The 17088-nt window shown below is 44.2% G+C and overlaps 1 protein-coding gene across 1 annotated transcript; it reads right to left on the bottom strand.

Annotated features, from left to right (window-relative positions):
- Positions 1-14985: 14985 nt before the first annotated feature.
- On the bottom strand, positions 14986-16197 carry LOC125531797 (uncharacterized). Its single transcript, XM_087527946.1, has one exon. The coding sequence runs from the start codon at positions 16188-16190 to the stop codon at positions 15243-15245; it is 948 nt and encodes a 315-aa protein (XP_087384072.1). The 5' UTR covers positions 16191-16197; the 3' UTR covers positions 14986-15242.
- Between the last annotated feature and the right edge of the window lie 891 nt (positions 16198-17088).

The raw sequence follows: 17088 nt of genomic DNA, 5'->3' as shown, positions 1-17088 counted from the left end.
TTTTGCGGAGTGCATCTGCGAGCGGGCGGTTTGTAGGCGCTCGGCGGTGACAGCAGGATGCATGAACTGATGCACTGTTTTACACACCATTGAATTCATCATAGAATTCGCGGTGGATCAACCTACAATCAGAATAACACAATTGCATCTTCCTTCTTGGGCGGATGGAATTTTTTGTCGATGTAGTTGTTTCGTCTCCACACAACTTTCAGATTTAACCTCCCACCAACATGTATCCATACATCAGCCCCATAGGTGACCTGATTCGATCTTTAGATTAGGCATCGGCTAGCGTTAATGATGTTGTTGCTGATGTCACGAGGTTCTGTTTGTAGCTTTGCAATCAGCTTTTGCAGATACGGTTCTTAGATCGCGCAATAATTGTAGCCTCTACGTCGGGTGACTATAGTGTTGGTTGTGTCAGGCTTTTTCTTGCCGCTAGATTGCCGATCCACAATATACTTTTGTTTATTGCATAATACCTTGATTCCCTATAGGAGTGATTGAGAGGCTTCTCCTCTCATCAAGTACACTGATTTATTAGTTAGTTGCTATGATTTGATGGTTTTGCTGAATTGTTTGCTAGGTGCTCAATGAAAGGCCCACCTAAGAAAATATTATGTTCTTTTGTACCAGGGTTGCAAGGTAGAATAGGAGGAGAATTTGTGCAATAGCCTCCGACTCCTTGATGTTGTGCTGATTATATAGAGAACATATATTTGTGATGAAGTATTCACTCTAAGAATTGTTCAGAGGGAAAGGTATTCTTATATATAGTACATCTCATGCCTTGGCGGATAAGTTTTCATCTCCGGAGTGAAAATATTTCTGGTGTTCCGGTGTTTGTATTGGAGATAAGGTATTCTTTTTTTCCAAGGGACGAGAGAAGGTATTCGACTGTCTCTTCTCTCGGGTAAAACATTGCAGAGAAACCATCAGTATATTTGTAGTATATATGTTTTTCCTTCTCCTTGCTTTACGATCCCATTATAAAGGCGTTCTACATTTTATATGAGCTGGTGCATATACATCTTCCTATAGAAGTGTACGTTGCTAAGTTCTTTTCCTGTGATTTTAGTTTCCCTCTTAAGATAAGATGTCCATGATTTATAATTTGGATGATCTTTTTATCAAAATTCAGTTTTCCTCATATAAAGTAATTCGCTATTTCCTCACATGGAAAATGAAATATCAAGTACATTGGTTCACGAAGTCGTACTTGGTTCAGCCACAAACATGCCATGAACTAACTTTTGTTGAACCATAGGCCCCTTAATATAACATGCATCTTTACTTTCCATGGAGTCCCAAGTCCCAACTAAAAGACATATAATGATATCAACATTACATTATATTGGTTTCCTATGTTAACACACCCATTTTACTTGATTTTGAGAGAGCTTATACCAATTCTTTCTCTTCTATATAGCTTTTCATTAATGCATCATTTAAAAATAATATTTTTTAAAGATTTGATGTGTAAATAAAATAGCTAGCCCGTGCAGGAGCACGGGTTGACGACTAGTTCTCATAATTATGCACATTTCTATCAATTGCTCGACAATAATTTGTTCACCCACCGTAATACTTATGCTATCTTGAGAGAAGCCACTAGTGAAACCTATGGCCCCTGGATTTATTTTCCATCATATAAGTTTCCAATCTATTTTTACTTTGCAATCTTTACTTTCAATCTTTATCATAAAAATACCAAAAATATTATCTTATCATCTCTATCAGATCTCACTTTTGCAAGTGGCCGTGAAGGGATTGGCAACCCCTTTATCGTGTTGGTTGCAAGGTTCTTATTTGTTTGTGTAGGTACGAGGGACTTACGTGTGGCCTCCTACTAGATTGATACGTACCTTGGTTGTCAAAAACTGAGGAAAATACTTACGCTACTTTGTTGCATCACCCTTTCTTCTTCAAGGGAAAACCAATGCATGCTCAAGAGGTAGCAGCATGTTCATGACCGTTGTTGCTCTCTAGCTGGCCGCTTCTCAATCTATTTGCTAGCCTTCACCTGTACTAAGCGGGAATTCTTCCTGTGCATCAAAAATTTTAAACCCAAGTTATTCCAGATGAGTCCACCATATCTACCTATACATGGTATTAACTTGCCGTCCTAAGTAAATTTGCATGTGCCACCTCTAAAAACTTCAAATAAATATCTTTTTTGTGCGCCTGGATTGTTCATAGAGCGACAGGAGGTAGTCAGTATCTTCCATGCTAAGCGGGTTATTCTCATAATGAGTGTTTATTCACTCGTCATCGCACGAGAGGGGCGGTAATAGGGATTCCTAGTCCCAACCTGCAAAAAGAATAGAGCTTACAAATAATCAAACAAAAACTCCTATGGAGTATTAACCTTTTCTTTATCGCTTCAGAACTGCAGCTAATGTGTTTAGCATGGAAGATACCGATAACTAATGGTTGCGAAGTAAACAAGAAGGGTGCATTTCCCAAATTTTCATTTACCTCTGTTTTAAAATTTTGAGCTCTGGCACAGCTGCAAATCACTGCTTCCCTCTGTGAAGGGACTATCTATTTACTTTTATGTTGTGTCATCACCTTCTAAACTAAGTGCCAAAACCTGAGAGCACTGTTGTCATGCTTATGCACTATGTGTAGCTAATGTTGGGTGCATCATGACTAGATCTTTTCTACCATGAATTACAATGTTTAGTCGCTGCTTGAACTTTGGAGGTGATCTGCATTTATGTTTTGCGGTCTTAGAAAGGGCTAGCGAGATACCACTATTGTCATATTATATCATGGTTGTTTTCACAACGTGTTGTTGTTTGAGATATCTTATTATTGCTCGCTAGTTGATTATGTCATAGATATGCCACTACTAGGGAAAAGCTTATAGGCAGACGCTTACTAGTAGCGCGGGTTTATAACCCTCGCTACTGCTACTTACTAGTAGCGCGGGTTTTTACCCCTCGCTACTACTAAGTTGATACTAGTAGCGCGGGTTTTTAACCCTCGCTACTACTAAACGGTCTCTACCGTGCCCTCCCGAGACATGCCATAGTAGTAGCGAGGGGTGCAAACCCACGCTACTACTAAGTTGATAGTAGTAGTGCGGTTTTATACCCCTCGCTACTACTAAGTACGAGGTAGGTGAAATCTCCATATCCTCGGCCGAATCCCTCCTCTCTACCTCACTTTCCCCCTCTCTCACTTTCCTCCTCTCTCCCTCACTTTCCCCCTCTCTCCATGGTGCTCCTGCCCAAGAACATCTCCTCCTCCATGGCACCCAACGTCTTCCTCCTTGCATCGCTGGTCTCCAGGAGCTCGCCCATCTTCCTACTTGCCTCCATGCAACCACGGCGGAGCACCTCACCACCGGTGAGCAGCCCTGATGCGCCCTCCATCTCCTTCCTTTCTCCCCTGTTTCTCTTTTTCCCTCTCCTTTGGTTTTACTCACCTCCCATGCCCATGCCTGCACAGGTTGTCGACATGGCTAACCAGGAGCTCTCCGCCTTGACCGCGAAGAGGATCCTCACACCGTCGTCTTGCTCTACACTGGATCCGACCCTCTCCAACAGCCGTCGCCGGATCTGGTCTGCCACTACCCGTCCACACCTCCGGCGATGCCTGTCGTCGCTGGATCGAACCAATGACACCATTGACAACATGCACGGGGTCGAGATTTTTTTTGGTTTTTGAAATTAATAGTAGTAGCGCAGGTCACAGACAGGCGCTACAGATAGTTAGTAGTAGCGCGTGTGGAATCCGCGCTACTACTAACACACGTACTAGTAGCGCAGGTGGCACCCGCGCTACTACTACGAGTTAGCTGTAGCACCGTAGTAGTAGCGCGGGCACCCGCACTACTACTAGTCTTTTACCCGCGCTACTACTAGGCTTTTTCCCGCGGTCTCTACTCATATGAGTTATTATAATTTTTAAGAGTTATTGTCGACATGGTTAGTTATAATCTTGGCTAAAAACCTGGGTGATGTTTAAGCTTATTTATGAAAACAAGAGCAAAAGAGTTCGTAAAAGTTTTTCTTTTTCACTTTCAGTTTATCAACTGAATTGCTTGAGGACAAGCAAAGGTTTAAGCTTGGGGGAGTTGATACGTCTCCGTCGTATCTACTTTTCCTAACACCTTTCCTCTTGTTTTGGACTCTAATTTGCATGATTTGACTGAAACTAACCCGGACTCCATGGTGTTTTTTTGTGCAGAAATAAAAGTTTTCGGATTGGAACGAAACTTTGCGAGGAATTTTTATACAAATAAAGAGAATTTCTAGAGCCAAGAACAACCGAAGGGGGCACCTAGATGGGCACAACCCACTAGCCCCCCCCCCCCCCCGTCCAAGCGCACCCAGGTGGGTTGTCTCCACCTGGTGGCCCCGGAGACCCTGAAACCAACGCTATAAAATCCTATTTTTTAGAAAGAAATCAGGGAGAAAGAATTATTGCGTTCCACGAGATGGAGCCGCCGCCATCTCCTGTTCTTCATCGAGAGGCCAGATTTGGAGTCTGTTTGGGGCTCCGGAGAGGGGCATCTTCGATCTTCGTCATCACCAACCCTTCTCCATCATCAATTCCATGATGCTCCCCACCGTGAGTGAGTAATTCCTTCGTAGGCTCGCTAGGCGGTGAGGAGTTGGATGAGATTCATCATGTAATCGAGTTAGTTTTGTTAGGGCTTCATCCCTAGTATCCATTATGTTCTGAGATTGATGTTGCTATGACTTTGCCATGCTTAATGCTTATCTCTTTGGGCTGTTTATGTTATCACCATTATATCTATGTTCTAGATCCGATCTTGCAAGTTATAGTCACCTACTACGTGTTATGATCCGGCAACCCCGGAGTGACAATAGTCGGGACACTTTCCTGTGATGACCGTAGTTTGAGGAGTTCATGTATTCACCGTGTGTTAATGCTTTGTTCTGGTTCTCTATTAAAAGGAGGTCTTAATATCCCTTAGTTTCCAATAGGACCCCGCTACCACAGGAGGGTAGGACAAAAGATGTCATACAAGTTCTTTCCATAAGCACGTATGATTATTTACAGAATACATGCCTACATTATATTTATGAACTGGAGCTAGTGTCGTAGCGTCCTAGGTTGTAACTTTCACATGATGAATATCATCCGCAAATCACCGATCCAATGCGTATGATTTTCATACATATTGTTCTTGCTAAGTAACCACTGCTGCTGTTACTATTGTCACTGTTACAAAACCATTGCTACCACTATTACCGTTATTATTGATGTTGCTACTACTATCAAAACTATCATACTACTATGCTACTGATCACTTTGCTGCAGATAATTAATCTCCAGGTGTGGTTGAATTGACAACTCAGCTGCTACTACTTACAAATATTCTTTGGCTCCCCTTGTGTCGAATCTATAAATTTGTATTGAATACTCTACCCTCAGAAACTGTTGCGATCCCCTATACTTGTGGGTTATCAGGCGTCAAGACCTACACGCATTGTATGCAACCCTTCGTTAAGACAAGAAAATATAACTTTGTGGCCGGTAACGATAATCACAACCACTTGACATATACAGTAAACATATAACTTTCTTACAATCATCGAAAGGACGATGGATGACTCAATTTGACAGTCAGTTACGGGAATAAATCTGAAGTGCCCAGCCACTGTCTCATCACAACCACTTGGGCCTCCTTTGATTTGGAGGAATCTTGTAAGAATTTCATAGGATAGGATTTCTATAGGAAAAATTCCTTTAGAGTCCTTTGGTTTGTAGGAATGGAATCCTAATCCTATGGATGAATTCTTCCTATCTTTCACATTTCATAGGAAAATAAACATTAGCCTAGATTCAATGAAAAACTCCTATGATGTCAATCAAAGGGCATCTCCTTTCCTATTCCTACTCATAGGATTTGAGATACATGTCATCTCATTTCCTATGACTTTCCTATTCCTATGATTTTTCTACCATATGAACCAAAGGAGGCCTTTACATATACAGTAAACATGTGACATTGAGGCGGTTTTTAGGTAGAATCAATGGGGAGAAAAATCAAAGATGGGAGAAAAAAATCAAAATAGGAAGGATTGGTAGGGAGGTTGGATGAAGGGCAGATGTATGACGAAACCTTAAGTTCTTTTTGAAGTAGTGAAGATATATCATATAACATCTTGCTGCTCCATGGACCATAATACATTGACGAGCAAGACATTGAACACATAAACCCTCAAGAAGTGGTAGGCAGGACGAAGCCAGCCACGTCGCCCCTAAATCTCCATGAACAGTGTTGCTGCCACCGCCTGTAAATTTCGTGCCCTGCCGAGGGCATTTTTGTCTTCTCATGTGCAGGGGTATAAATCTCAGCGACCGCACAAAGCACCGCGCGACGGAGAGCAGCACGAGGAAAAAACAGAGAAAAAGGGCAGCAGGGAGTGGGTGTGTCTCCCCCGTCTCCCCCGCGACCCTCATCCGTTCTTGCCGCCGCCGGCTCCTCTCCTCTCCCCACATCTCGTCTGCCTCCCTCTCCCTCGTCTCCTCTCTCGCACCGCCAGCCCCTTTTCTCTCTCGCCCCAGCCGTCTTTGTCCTCTCCTGCGCCGCCAGCCCCGGATCTGGAGGAGGAAGAGGAGAACCGGGCGTCTCGGCGGTGGCTCGACCGGCGGGCACGGAGGCGTGCTTCTCCGGTGGCGGCCAACAGCGGCGTCGGCGGCGCGGGTTGATTCACCGCCTGAAGCGACCAACGGCCAGCGAGGAAGACAACTTGAGGTGAGCCGCCACACCGGTATGCTCACCCTCCCCTATCCCTCTTTCCCCTCCTGTACTCCATCCCGATCTATCTCTTCATCTACCTTGCCTCTCTCTCAACTAGGTGCTTCTGCTTGAATCTCTTCAGCGGGGTTTCCAGCGCAGCAAGAACATGATGACCAAGTTCAACAGCCTCATATCACGCTACATTAGGTGATTCCCCTCTCAATTTTGATGTAGGCGTCTCTTTAGGGTGAACACTATTTATTGCAGTCCGTTTGACATATAAAGTACCTAAGAAGGACACACATCAGATATTGTTAGATGTTTCCACTTTTGTAGTTCCATAGATGAGATCTCTAAGTCACCAAAAAGGAGATTTCTAGCCTTCACAGGCCATGATATATCACATATTTGAGAATGGGCTTTCCATGTCTCCTTGTTATGCTCATTGAGACTTCAATCTGGGTGCAGGAGCTTGAGAGAGTCCGGAGGCCTTCCCAATCCAATGATGCCTCATCCTCTTCGCCACGTTGTCGCCCTGGCCACCTCTTCGCAGACCATGGGCAGCCTGACGTGAGTGCAGTTGACGGCTGGCCACTCCAAGCACTCTACTTTCCATCGACGCTGACAGCCACAGCGGGATGGATACAACCGCCAAGATGCAGAGTGGTTGTCGACGGCGGTGGTTTGCTGCCAAGCTGCAGGTGAGAAGGTGATGCGACGGTGATTAGTTTAACATTGATTTGTTTAATGCATGCCATTTTTGTTTGAGCATCTTCAGTATTAACTTGAGTTAATGGCTTGTCAGTTTGCTAATTGGAGTCTTCTGATTGTTAGGCAGATTGTAGATTAGTAAATCTTATGTGCGTCACCAGTTAAATCTCGAACGTTAGAGAATGATCCTGATAATGCACACTATTTTTTCTCATTTACAAATAGTTTTTTTAGGGGTCACACTTACACATGTTGTGTTCAGATGTTAATTGAACATTGGGTGAATTAAATATATATCTCTCAACTACTATTGATATTCATGGCTAAAACCAAATTTCTTATTCAAATTTATTGCCCATGTACATGCGGCGCTGCTTGTGGATCTCCACAGTTCACGACAACTTTGCTGCAACTCACAATAGAGCTCAGATGCCACCAAATATTGTTGCTGAGCTGAATAAATGTTGAAGAATCTTTACGGGAGAGAAAATTGATACCATTCAAATTTATAACACTACAAACCCGAAAACACATACACTATTTGTTATCCTAGAAATTCCATTCCTATAAAGAAAGGACTACCATTCATGGGTATGTAAGCCTTTGTATGTTTCTACTCCTGCATGAAAAAATGTGTTAATACTTGGTACTTTTCTTCTAACTGAAATATAGCTCCAGTTCAGATATTAGTTACTTTATGACTGCTTCTTAAATTTAGTACATTTGTTTTTTATGCCCTCTTTCTGGGGTTGAAAATATGTAAATCGATTCATCTTGAGCTAGCTTGTCATTGTGTTTCTAAATTGAAAGGTCTGTGATTGATTTTATATTCATCCAAACATGTGTGTGGTCTATTTCCTTTGCATGCGTCAGCATATGTATGTTGTTCTTACTGTCTTTACAATGCTTATTTTGTGAAGGACCCACTTGCCTGATGGTGATCGTGATGAAATATTGCTTTTTTCATACAAGTTGATGATACAGTTTGCACATGGCAAAAATAAATAAATTGTAACGCTATCTATTTTACCAGGTAAAAACAGCAGCATGTTTACAGGTGCATGTATCAGTTGTAGGCTACTAGAAGATGTGTGTGACGTAGATCACTAATGATGGTGCACAGATGACTTGATTAAATTTAGCAAAAGAAGTTGTCATTGCAAATCTCTTGATAGACATGCTATTTGCTAATGGTCGGCGTGCTTCAGTGGTAGTTAGTGCAATAGCAAGGTAGTAGTTGCTTATATGTCAGCATACATATCAACCATTAGGGATGCATCAGTTCTTTTCATTATAAATTTCTTATCTGTCATTTGCAGAGTGACCATCTATTAGTTATGCAGGTCGTGAGCGTGGTTGCAAATTATGCACTGCTCCTGCTGGTTACAAGCCTTCATCTCTACAAAAATATGCAGTGAGGTTGCTTGGTTCCTGACAGGGATTGATGTAGTTTGCTTCCCGTCAGAGATTGAAGTTCCTAGGAGATTACTATCGAGAAACTCAGGTTATCCATCACATATTTATGCAAATATCTCGGTAGAATTAGATGTCAGATTATATATGTTACTTACAAATTGTTTGTTTCCTTGAAAGTTACTCATTTTTGTTACCACCGTTGCACAAGATCAACTGTATTTCCATTTTTGTCATCCTTTTTCCGTGAGCTAATTTTGCAAGATGATCGATCAAACTACTCGGAAATGTATTGTACCCTTTAGAGCTCACATAATCTTTTGTACTTTTAGAATGATAGAATTTATGAATTTTGGGTGCAAATAACTCGCCATTTAAATTTGTAACTTGCGCCATTTGGTACAACAATATATATTTTCTTCATTCCAAATACTCTGCATTGCCTTTTTATTCTACCTTCTGAATATTACCGCCAAAAAAAATTCAGTTTATTTATGAATAACCAACCTTAACAGCAGGCTGCTAAGTTTATTTCTTGTTGTTCCAAAAGCCGTTCATTCAATTCTACATTTGTTGGAGTATTTGTTAAAGACATACTTAGGAAAATGCCTTTGAGACTGAGCTTTTGTCAGGATAACTACCTAACACTCATTTTGGCTTTGTGGAAATATGAGTTGCCAGGTTATTTGTTTTCCTGCTTGTCCTTTATCTTCTCTGGCTGGTTGGGCCAGGACTTTGAGTTTCTTCTTATAGGGAAAAATGTGTGCTTTTCCAGTATGTTGGCTGATAGCTTTTCTTCCTTTAGTGTTTCTTCATGGCCTTCTTGAAAAAAAATCTGAACGACTACCTAATGAGTTTGGTCTTGAGCCGTTGGAGCTATAGGCTGTAACATCACACGACCGCTTGCAGCCAACAAATAGTTGGTCCAGCCATTCTTTCAGGAAATATTGCTCCTTTGTATCCTTTTCGGTTCTCATTCCACTTGGTCTGCACATTGAATTGGGGATGTCCAAGCACTTGTGAAATTGACCACGTGCCACTAATGTCGGGTGCGGTGCTGTTCTAACTCCCATTGCTGGATTGCTCCTTGGCCACCAGTAGTAATAGTAGAATAGTCAAGCCCTGATGTCAACTAGATTTGTGCCCTTGCACCTCAAGGTTCCACTCCCTCGTCTGCCCCTTCCCCTCTCTCCTTTTCTATACGTACACCTGTCTTTTTAGTTGAGTAGTTCTATTCTTGTGGTAAGAGCATCAATTAGTACAGACTTTGCCATTTATGCAAGATGATATATATGTTGTTGTCTAGCCTACTCACTGAACCACTGCGATCACCGGAGACAAGGAAGAAACAAGAGAGAGAGAGAGGACACGAGGTTTCCCGGCGCACAAACGCTTCCGGCCGCATGAACATCCCCTTTTATTTCCGGCGAGCTCGAACTCTGCCACACGCACACCACCCCACCGTGAGCGCACATACACTCCCAGAGGCTACATCATCTCTCTCTAGCTACTTTAGCTTTACCACCTGCCAGCACCTTAAGTAGTAGACGTGCACATACACAGCTCATGCACCGGCCACTAAGCCATGCCCACACGCATTAGCTAACCACTAACTACATGCACGCCCACGCACGTCCGCACTACATGCACGCCAACGGCTTGGCTGACCCAGCTGCTCCACTTACGGCGGCACGGCACGAATGACCTGGCCAAGTCTTCGCGTGAACCATCCAGCCACGAACGGCCAGCTCCGTGAGTCCAACCACGAGCGCACGCGTCAAGATTAATGCTGTCAATTTCCTTCCTAATCTTGACATGCCTTGCCGTCGACCGTCGTCATGAACGCCTTCGCTTGACATCATCACGCGCCTCCGCGCCCGCTGCGACGTGGCGTGTGCTTACCGTCGCCGGAGTTGATGCAGCTCGCGTCGTTGTCGTCGTCACAGCCATGAGCCTGCCCGTGGACCCGACCTGGCGCACCGACGCCGGTTGCACCGTGCTCCGTCACAACTCCGGCGACACACGCCTGGCGTCCCTCTGTGCCCCGCACGCCCCGCGCGCACCCGACGCCCCCGATAAGCCCGACCTCATCAGTGCGTCCCGCACGTCCCGCGCGCATCCGACGCACCCTACGAGCCCGACCTGCACTAGTGCGTCCCGCGCGCACCCGACGCGCCCGACAAGCCCAACCATAGCAGTCGCTCACGGCGCGCCCGCGGTCCCAACGCGCCCGACGTGTCCCGTGCGTATCCATAACACGCACCGCTCGCGCCCGGCTCGCCGCTGCGGCTTATTGCCCTGCACCGCCACGGCCTCCATGCCGCCATGCAATGCCTCCACGCCGCCACGTCGTGCTGCGCCCCGCGCCACCACGCAGCGCCTCGGCGGCCTCCGCGGTCGCCGCACGTACGACGTCACCGCCCGTCGCCTCCACCACGCGCCATGACAGCCACAGCGCCGCCCACCTTCATGGGCCGACACACGGCCCGGAGCTCCATCGCGCATCTGCCGGCGAGCGCCGCCATCGCTGCCATGCCTCCGGCACGGCAAGCACGCCCAAGACACCAAGCTTTGATACCAATTGTTGTTGTCTAGCCTACTCACTGAACCACGGCGATCACCGGAGACAAGGAAGAAACAAGAGAGAGAGAGGACACGAGGTTTCCCGGCGCACAAACGCTTCCGGCCGCACGAACAGCCCCTTTTATTTCCGGCGAGCTCGAACTCTGCCACACGCACACCACCCCACCGTGAGCGCACATACACTCCCAGAGGCTACATCATCTCTCTCTAGCTACTTTAGCTCTACCACCTGCCAGCACCTTAAGTAGTAGACGCGACATACACAGCTCATGCACCGGCCACTAAGCCATGCCCACACGCATTAGCTAACCACTAACTACATGCACGCCCACGCACGTCCGCACTACATGCACGCCAACAGCTTGGCTGACCCAGCTGCTCCACTTACGGTGGCACGGCACGAATGACCTGGCCAAGTCTTCGCGTGAACCATCCAGCCACGAACGGCCAGCTCTGTGAGTCCAACCACGAGCGCACGCGTCAAGATTAATGCTGTCAATATAAAGCTTGGTTCAAGATGCTATTCGCTGGTTTGTACAATATTTGTCCCCTTATTTCTGATCTTTTTAGTTTCAGTTTCTGTTGCCGCAGACTAGCAGTTCGAATGCAGAGCTACATCAAAGATCCGCGTCAAATAATTAGGCCAATATAAATAACAAAATTTGGGCATAGTATCGTAGTCGCCTCCATCCTATAGCATCTTAGCTCTCTGTACATTTTGATTGTTCATTTTACTGGCTCCTTCATTTTTGTCTGCTAGCTCAATGATTTGTCATTGTTATAATTGGTTCTTTTCTGTCACTGCTGGTCTTGATCAGATACTGGTGGCATCCGATGGGACAAATTCGGCTGGTCTCTATCCGAGAGGAGAGATCCGGGGAATGTGTGTTGAGGTATGTTAACTCGTCAGAGGAATGCCTCTTTATTTGGTTCCCCTTATTTTATTTATTGCTGCTGGAGCTTCTGTGGTTTCCACTGAAACATATATACTACTTTTGGAGGTAGAAAACGATACGGCTTTGTTTGTACTGAGGCCTGAGTCTGATCATTAGGCATCAATTTCTGGATTACTTTTCAACAAATTTGATAAGTTGGCTGTTCTTTGGTATCCATTTTCGCAACTGGTGAATAATGCTAGATGTATGTAATACAGGCTCTCATCATGTTGGTACATTGTGAATGTTCCATCAAGTTGTGGATGGCTCTGAGGCATGTGACACCAATGATAGATACTCCTGCTGTGTCATGAAGCATTAAGTGCTACAAAAATATTTCACAGGGGTAATTGTTTCTATTCTTTACCAATCTACCATGTCAGATGTTGTTTTATTATTGTTTGTTCTTCGTAGGCATAGCCTATTAATTATTCACTTGTCCGTAGGTATGTATCATGGCTCTAAGTCACGCACATGAGATTTGAGACTTTTTTGGGGGCTAATGATAAATATTGTTGGTGATAAGGAGTGTATGCTTATGTGTTGTACTTTTCATTATCCAATATATGGTTAATATTTATCATTGTCAAAAGAGTGCACCTCGGGATAATGGCTGCGAAATATTTTTCCTATATTATTATGTACTTCAACCTTTTCATATTTCAAAGTGGTTGTGAGAATGGCTATGAAATTGAAGAGGCGGCCAGAGGAGGTAGTGAGGGAGCTGCTCCTTCATCCTCCCCTCCATACTGTCGCTAATACATTATTTTCTCTCATAGATTTAAAGTGATTTTCTCTGTTGTTGCAAAGAATGGTTATTTAAAAAGCTGCAACCCAGTAACTTTGATTTTCACAGGCTACTCTGCCTTCTGCGTCTACCTTGCTGTATAAGAGACCAGTCAGCACTATGTATACCAATGATAACCACACACATGAATTCTGATTTGTGCACAAGGAAGCTCACAAATTTGTGTCCATCCTTTTCGTAGTAATCATATGGCTTGCATATTTTATCAGACTGATCATAGTCACGAAGATCAGACAGATAATATTAGGTAGAGAAGATCAGAAGAAACATTTATATCATATTTTTTTATGATTTTTCTGTAGAAAAGGTACCATGGGTTGATTGTGTTGGATCCCATTACTATATGATGTATTTGACTGCTATTCCTAAGAACTGCTCCTGGACACAGTGCTCTATGTTGACATGCCTTACATTTTATCGTTTCGCCTATCTGTATATTTACTCGGATCTTACATTTTTGTATTTTTGTCAATGCAGGTGTGTTCTTCCTACTATAAAGCAACATGGATTTCTTTAAATTAAATTGTGCATATTGTGGAAAATAAATCTTCTGTGTCCATAGTCATGTTCATGTATGTTCTGAACTGAGACAAATATTCTTCATTGTCTATGCTTTTTCCTTCTGTTAATGATGATAGTGCAGCTCTCCATCTTATTAATTCCTTACCCATTCACTTGAAATATTGCCTAAATATTATTGTTTTTGTAGTTGGTTTAGCAGCCTGACTTAGATCTTCTACATTGCCCATAGAGACTTCAAAAGTGTAGTCATATAGAGAATCTTCAAAAGTGTAGTCATATATTTCACTTGATAAATTCCAGGACATTAATCTATACTGCTTCTATGTGTTTCAGCTGTCACCAGTCCATGGTGAAATAAACAGGAGAATACATGCTTGCAGAAGTTGTCAAGAGGCTCCATTTAACCATCAAAGACCATGAGACCTACCAATCGAGTGATAGAGATGGACACAATCTCTCCTTGTGGAAGAACAATGTATCAATTGCCAACAAATCCAAACATTTCATCCTATCTTACCATGTAGTACTAACTTAACTGCAATGTATCGCTTGTGTCAAAAACTATTTGAATCGCGTATTTGGCTATCTATGATATCAAATCTTTATGTTCTTTCAATATCATGTACACTCGAAAGCAAGGCCATTATATGATAAAAACCCACTTGCACTCCTAAGTTTATCAAAATAATTGCTTTCAGTTCATAGTGGGCTTTCGCCTTTCCTACACAACAAACAATCCAAAATATTTCTATATTGATTCATAGCACTTGATAAACAAATATACATCAAAACTGTATGCTAAAAAAAGGCAAAGAGATCTCTTTTAGTTCTTGGTTCAAGTTTGTCTTGCGCGCCAAATGGCGCGACAGGTCATCTAGTTACTACTAAAAGTAAAACAAGCAAGACAATAAAACATGATTCGCCGCTCCATGGATCCATAAGGGATGTACAATGGTTGATAAGATAGTCTTATCTTAAATCTTACATGTAATTTAGAGATGACAAAAAAGGATGTCTACAATGGGTCATTTCTTAGCCTTATGTTCAATAACTAGTCATTTCTAAAAACATGGTGAGACATATTGTGCTAAGAGATCATCTTTTGTCTTCTCTTAAATAAGAGAAGACGAGCCTTTTCTTACGAGTTCTCGCTCCTCCACCTCATCATTTATCCTACGTATCACTCCTAAGATAGCACCATTGTACATGCCCTAACACATTGACTCGTCCAATTTTGTGTATTGGATGTCTGCATTGATTGCACCCAAAATATGACAAAAAGACACAAATTGCGGTGGAACTCATATTATTAATTTTCAGATGATACATGTATACATCGATTGTTGTATTTTTTTAAAGCAAGTCAAGCGTGTCTTACTACTAAAAATAAAACAAGCAAGACATTAATACATGATTCATAATGCGAACGTTTAAACAAAGCATGCATGCATGAGAATTAGCATAACGTGGTATCTCAATGCTGCTATTTTGCGTGCATGGTAGTATGTACATGATGTTGCGCGTGAATAGGTGTTTAAGGAACCACTTAGGCACCATTTTTGCCGGCGGCCTGCTGAGAGATGGCCCCGTACTGCATTGCATCAGCCTCAGATTTCGCGGCATCCTTCTTAGCGGGTGCTGCCTCTTCAGGTCTGGTGGCGGTTTCAGCCTTCTTGATGGACTTCTCGGCAGCAGCTATGCGAGCATCTGCCAAGGTACCGGCAGCTTCTTTCCTGCTAGGGGAGGTAGAAGAACTTGTACCAGCTACTTGCTGAGAACTGACACCATACTTTGATGCAGCAGCGGTAGACTTGGCTGCAGCTTGCTTGGCATTCGCGGCCTCTTCAGGTGTGGTAGCGGTTTCAGCCTTCTTGGTGAACATCTTAGCAGCATCAGTGGTGCCTTCTTTCCTATTGGGGGAGGTAGAAGAACTTGTACCAGCTGCTTTCCGAGAGATTGCATCATACTTTAATGCATTGTCAACAGACTTTGTTGCGTCTCGCTTGGCAGCCACGGCCTTTGCAGGTGTCTTGGCGGTTTCGGCCTTCTTGATGGACTTCTCGGCGGCGGCATAGTGTGCGGCGGCTAAAGTACCGGCTGCTTCTTTCCTGCCTAGGGAGGTAGAAGAACCTTTACCATTTGCCTGCTGAGAGATGGCATTGTACTTTAATGCAGCAGAAGCAGATTTTGCTCCATCTTGCTTGGCAGTCGCGGCCTCTTCTGGTGTGGTGGCGCTTTCAGCCTTCTTGATGGACTTCTCGGCGGCAACAACACGTGTAGCTGCTAAGGTAGCGTCAACCCCTTTCGTGCTGGGGGTAGCCATCTTCAATGTGTTCTCCTCCGCAGCGCCATAGGTCTCGGCTGGCCTTGTGGCCGCCACCGCCACAATGGTGGTGAGAAACAACATGGCCATGACATTCTTTCCGTTGGCCATTAGTAATTTCTCAAAGTGGTATTTTAAGCGCGCGGAGGATTTGAAATGGTGGAGACACATGATTCATAGAGGTGATAGGCTTTTATAGAGACAGTGTGAGGTCATGACTCTCCCATGAATGTGAGGTCATAAGGGGTCAACAATGAATGTGAGGTCACCAGAGCCCCAGAAAGGTATGTGGTAACCCATTTGTGGAAGCATGCATGCTTGTATGCGTGTTTTGCGTTTTCTTTTCTAGTTTCTCTCTATGTATGGACCGTGGGAACAAAAATAGTTTTCTAAGTGCGAGCTCAGATGCTCTCGAAATCCAGGCCTTCTACTCTTTTCGAGATTGTTGTAGGTACCATTACGTGACTTCCAGCCCAGACCAGGAGGTCCTTCTCGTCGTACTGGAATGGGAGCCCCTAGGGACGCGCGTGAACTCTGAGGGACACCATGCACGACTGTAGGTGCATGTGTATCCGTGTGGTGCATTAATGTGGTGGCAAGTGACGTGACATGAAACAGCTTGTTGCCATGGTGAGCAAGGTGTGACATGAGCAACGACCACGAGAAGTCGTCTCCAATGTTGAAGTCAACCACGTAGATGAATGGGTTGTCCATGATGGCTTAGGATGACCTGGTTGGTGATGAAGCACACAAACTTCACGAAGGACGCTACCTCTTGTAGCATCTAGTAAGCTAGCAATCTGTTGGCCGACGTCGGTCGTGGATGACATTCGGTGTGCGTACCGACGATCCTACACCACAGGCCCCAACTGGAGCTACACAAATCTTTAGGCCATGACTCGGATTCAAAGTTTCAAAGTCATGCCACGGGCAGCAGAGTGAGCCACGACTTAGATGAATGCAGACGATTAGGTGCCATGGATCAGAATCCAACCAAGATGGCACCGTCTGTCCTTCGTTCGAACCCTCCTCGTGTGCTACACGATAGACCCACATGTATCGCACTATT

This window comes from Triticum urartu, chromosome 6A, assembly GCF_056163025.1.
Source record: "Triticum urartu cultivar PI428250 chromosome 6A, HENAU_Tu73, whole genome shotgun sequence".
In the NCBI taxonomy this organism is placed as follows: domain Eukaryota; kingdom Viridiplantae; phylum Streptophyta; class Magnoliopsida; order Poales; family Poaceae; genus Triticum; species Triticum urartu.
This window is presented reverse-complemented; position numbering and strand designations above follow the sequence as displayed.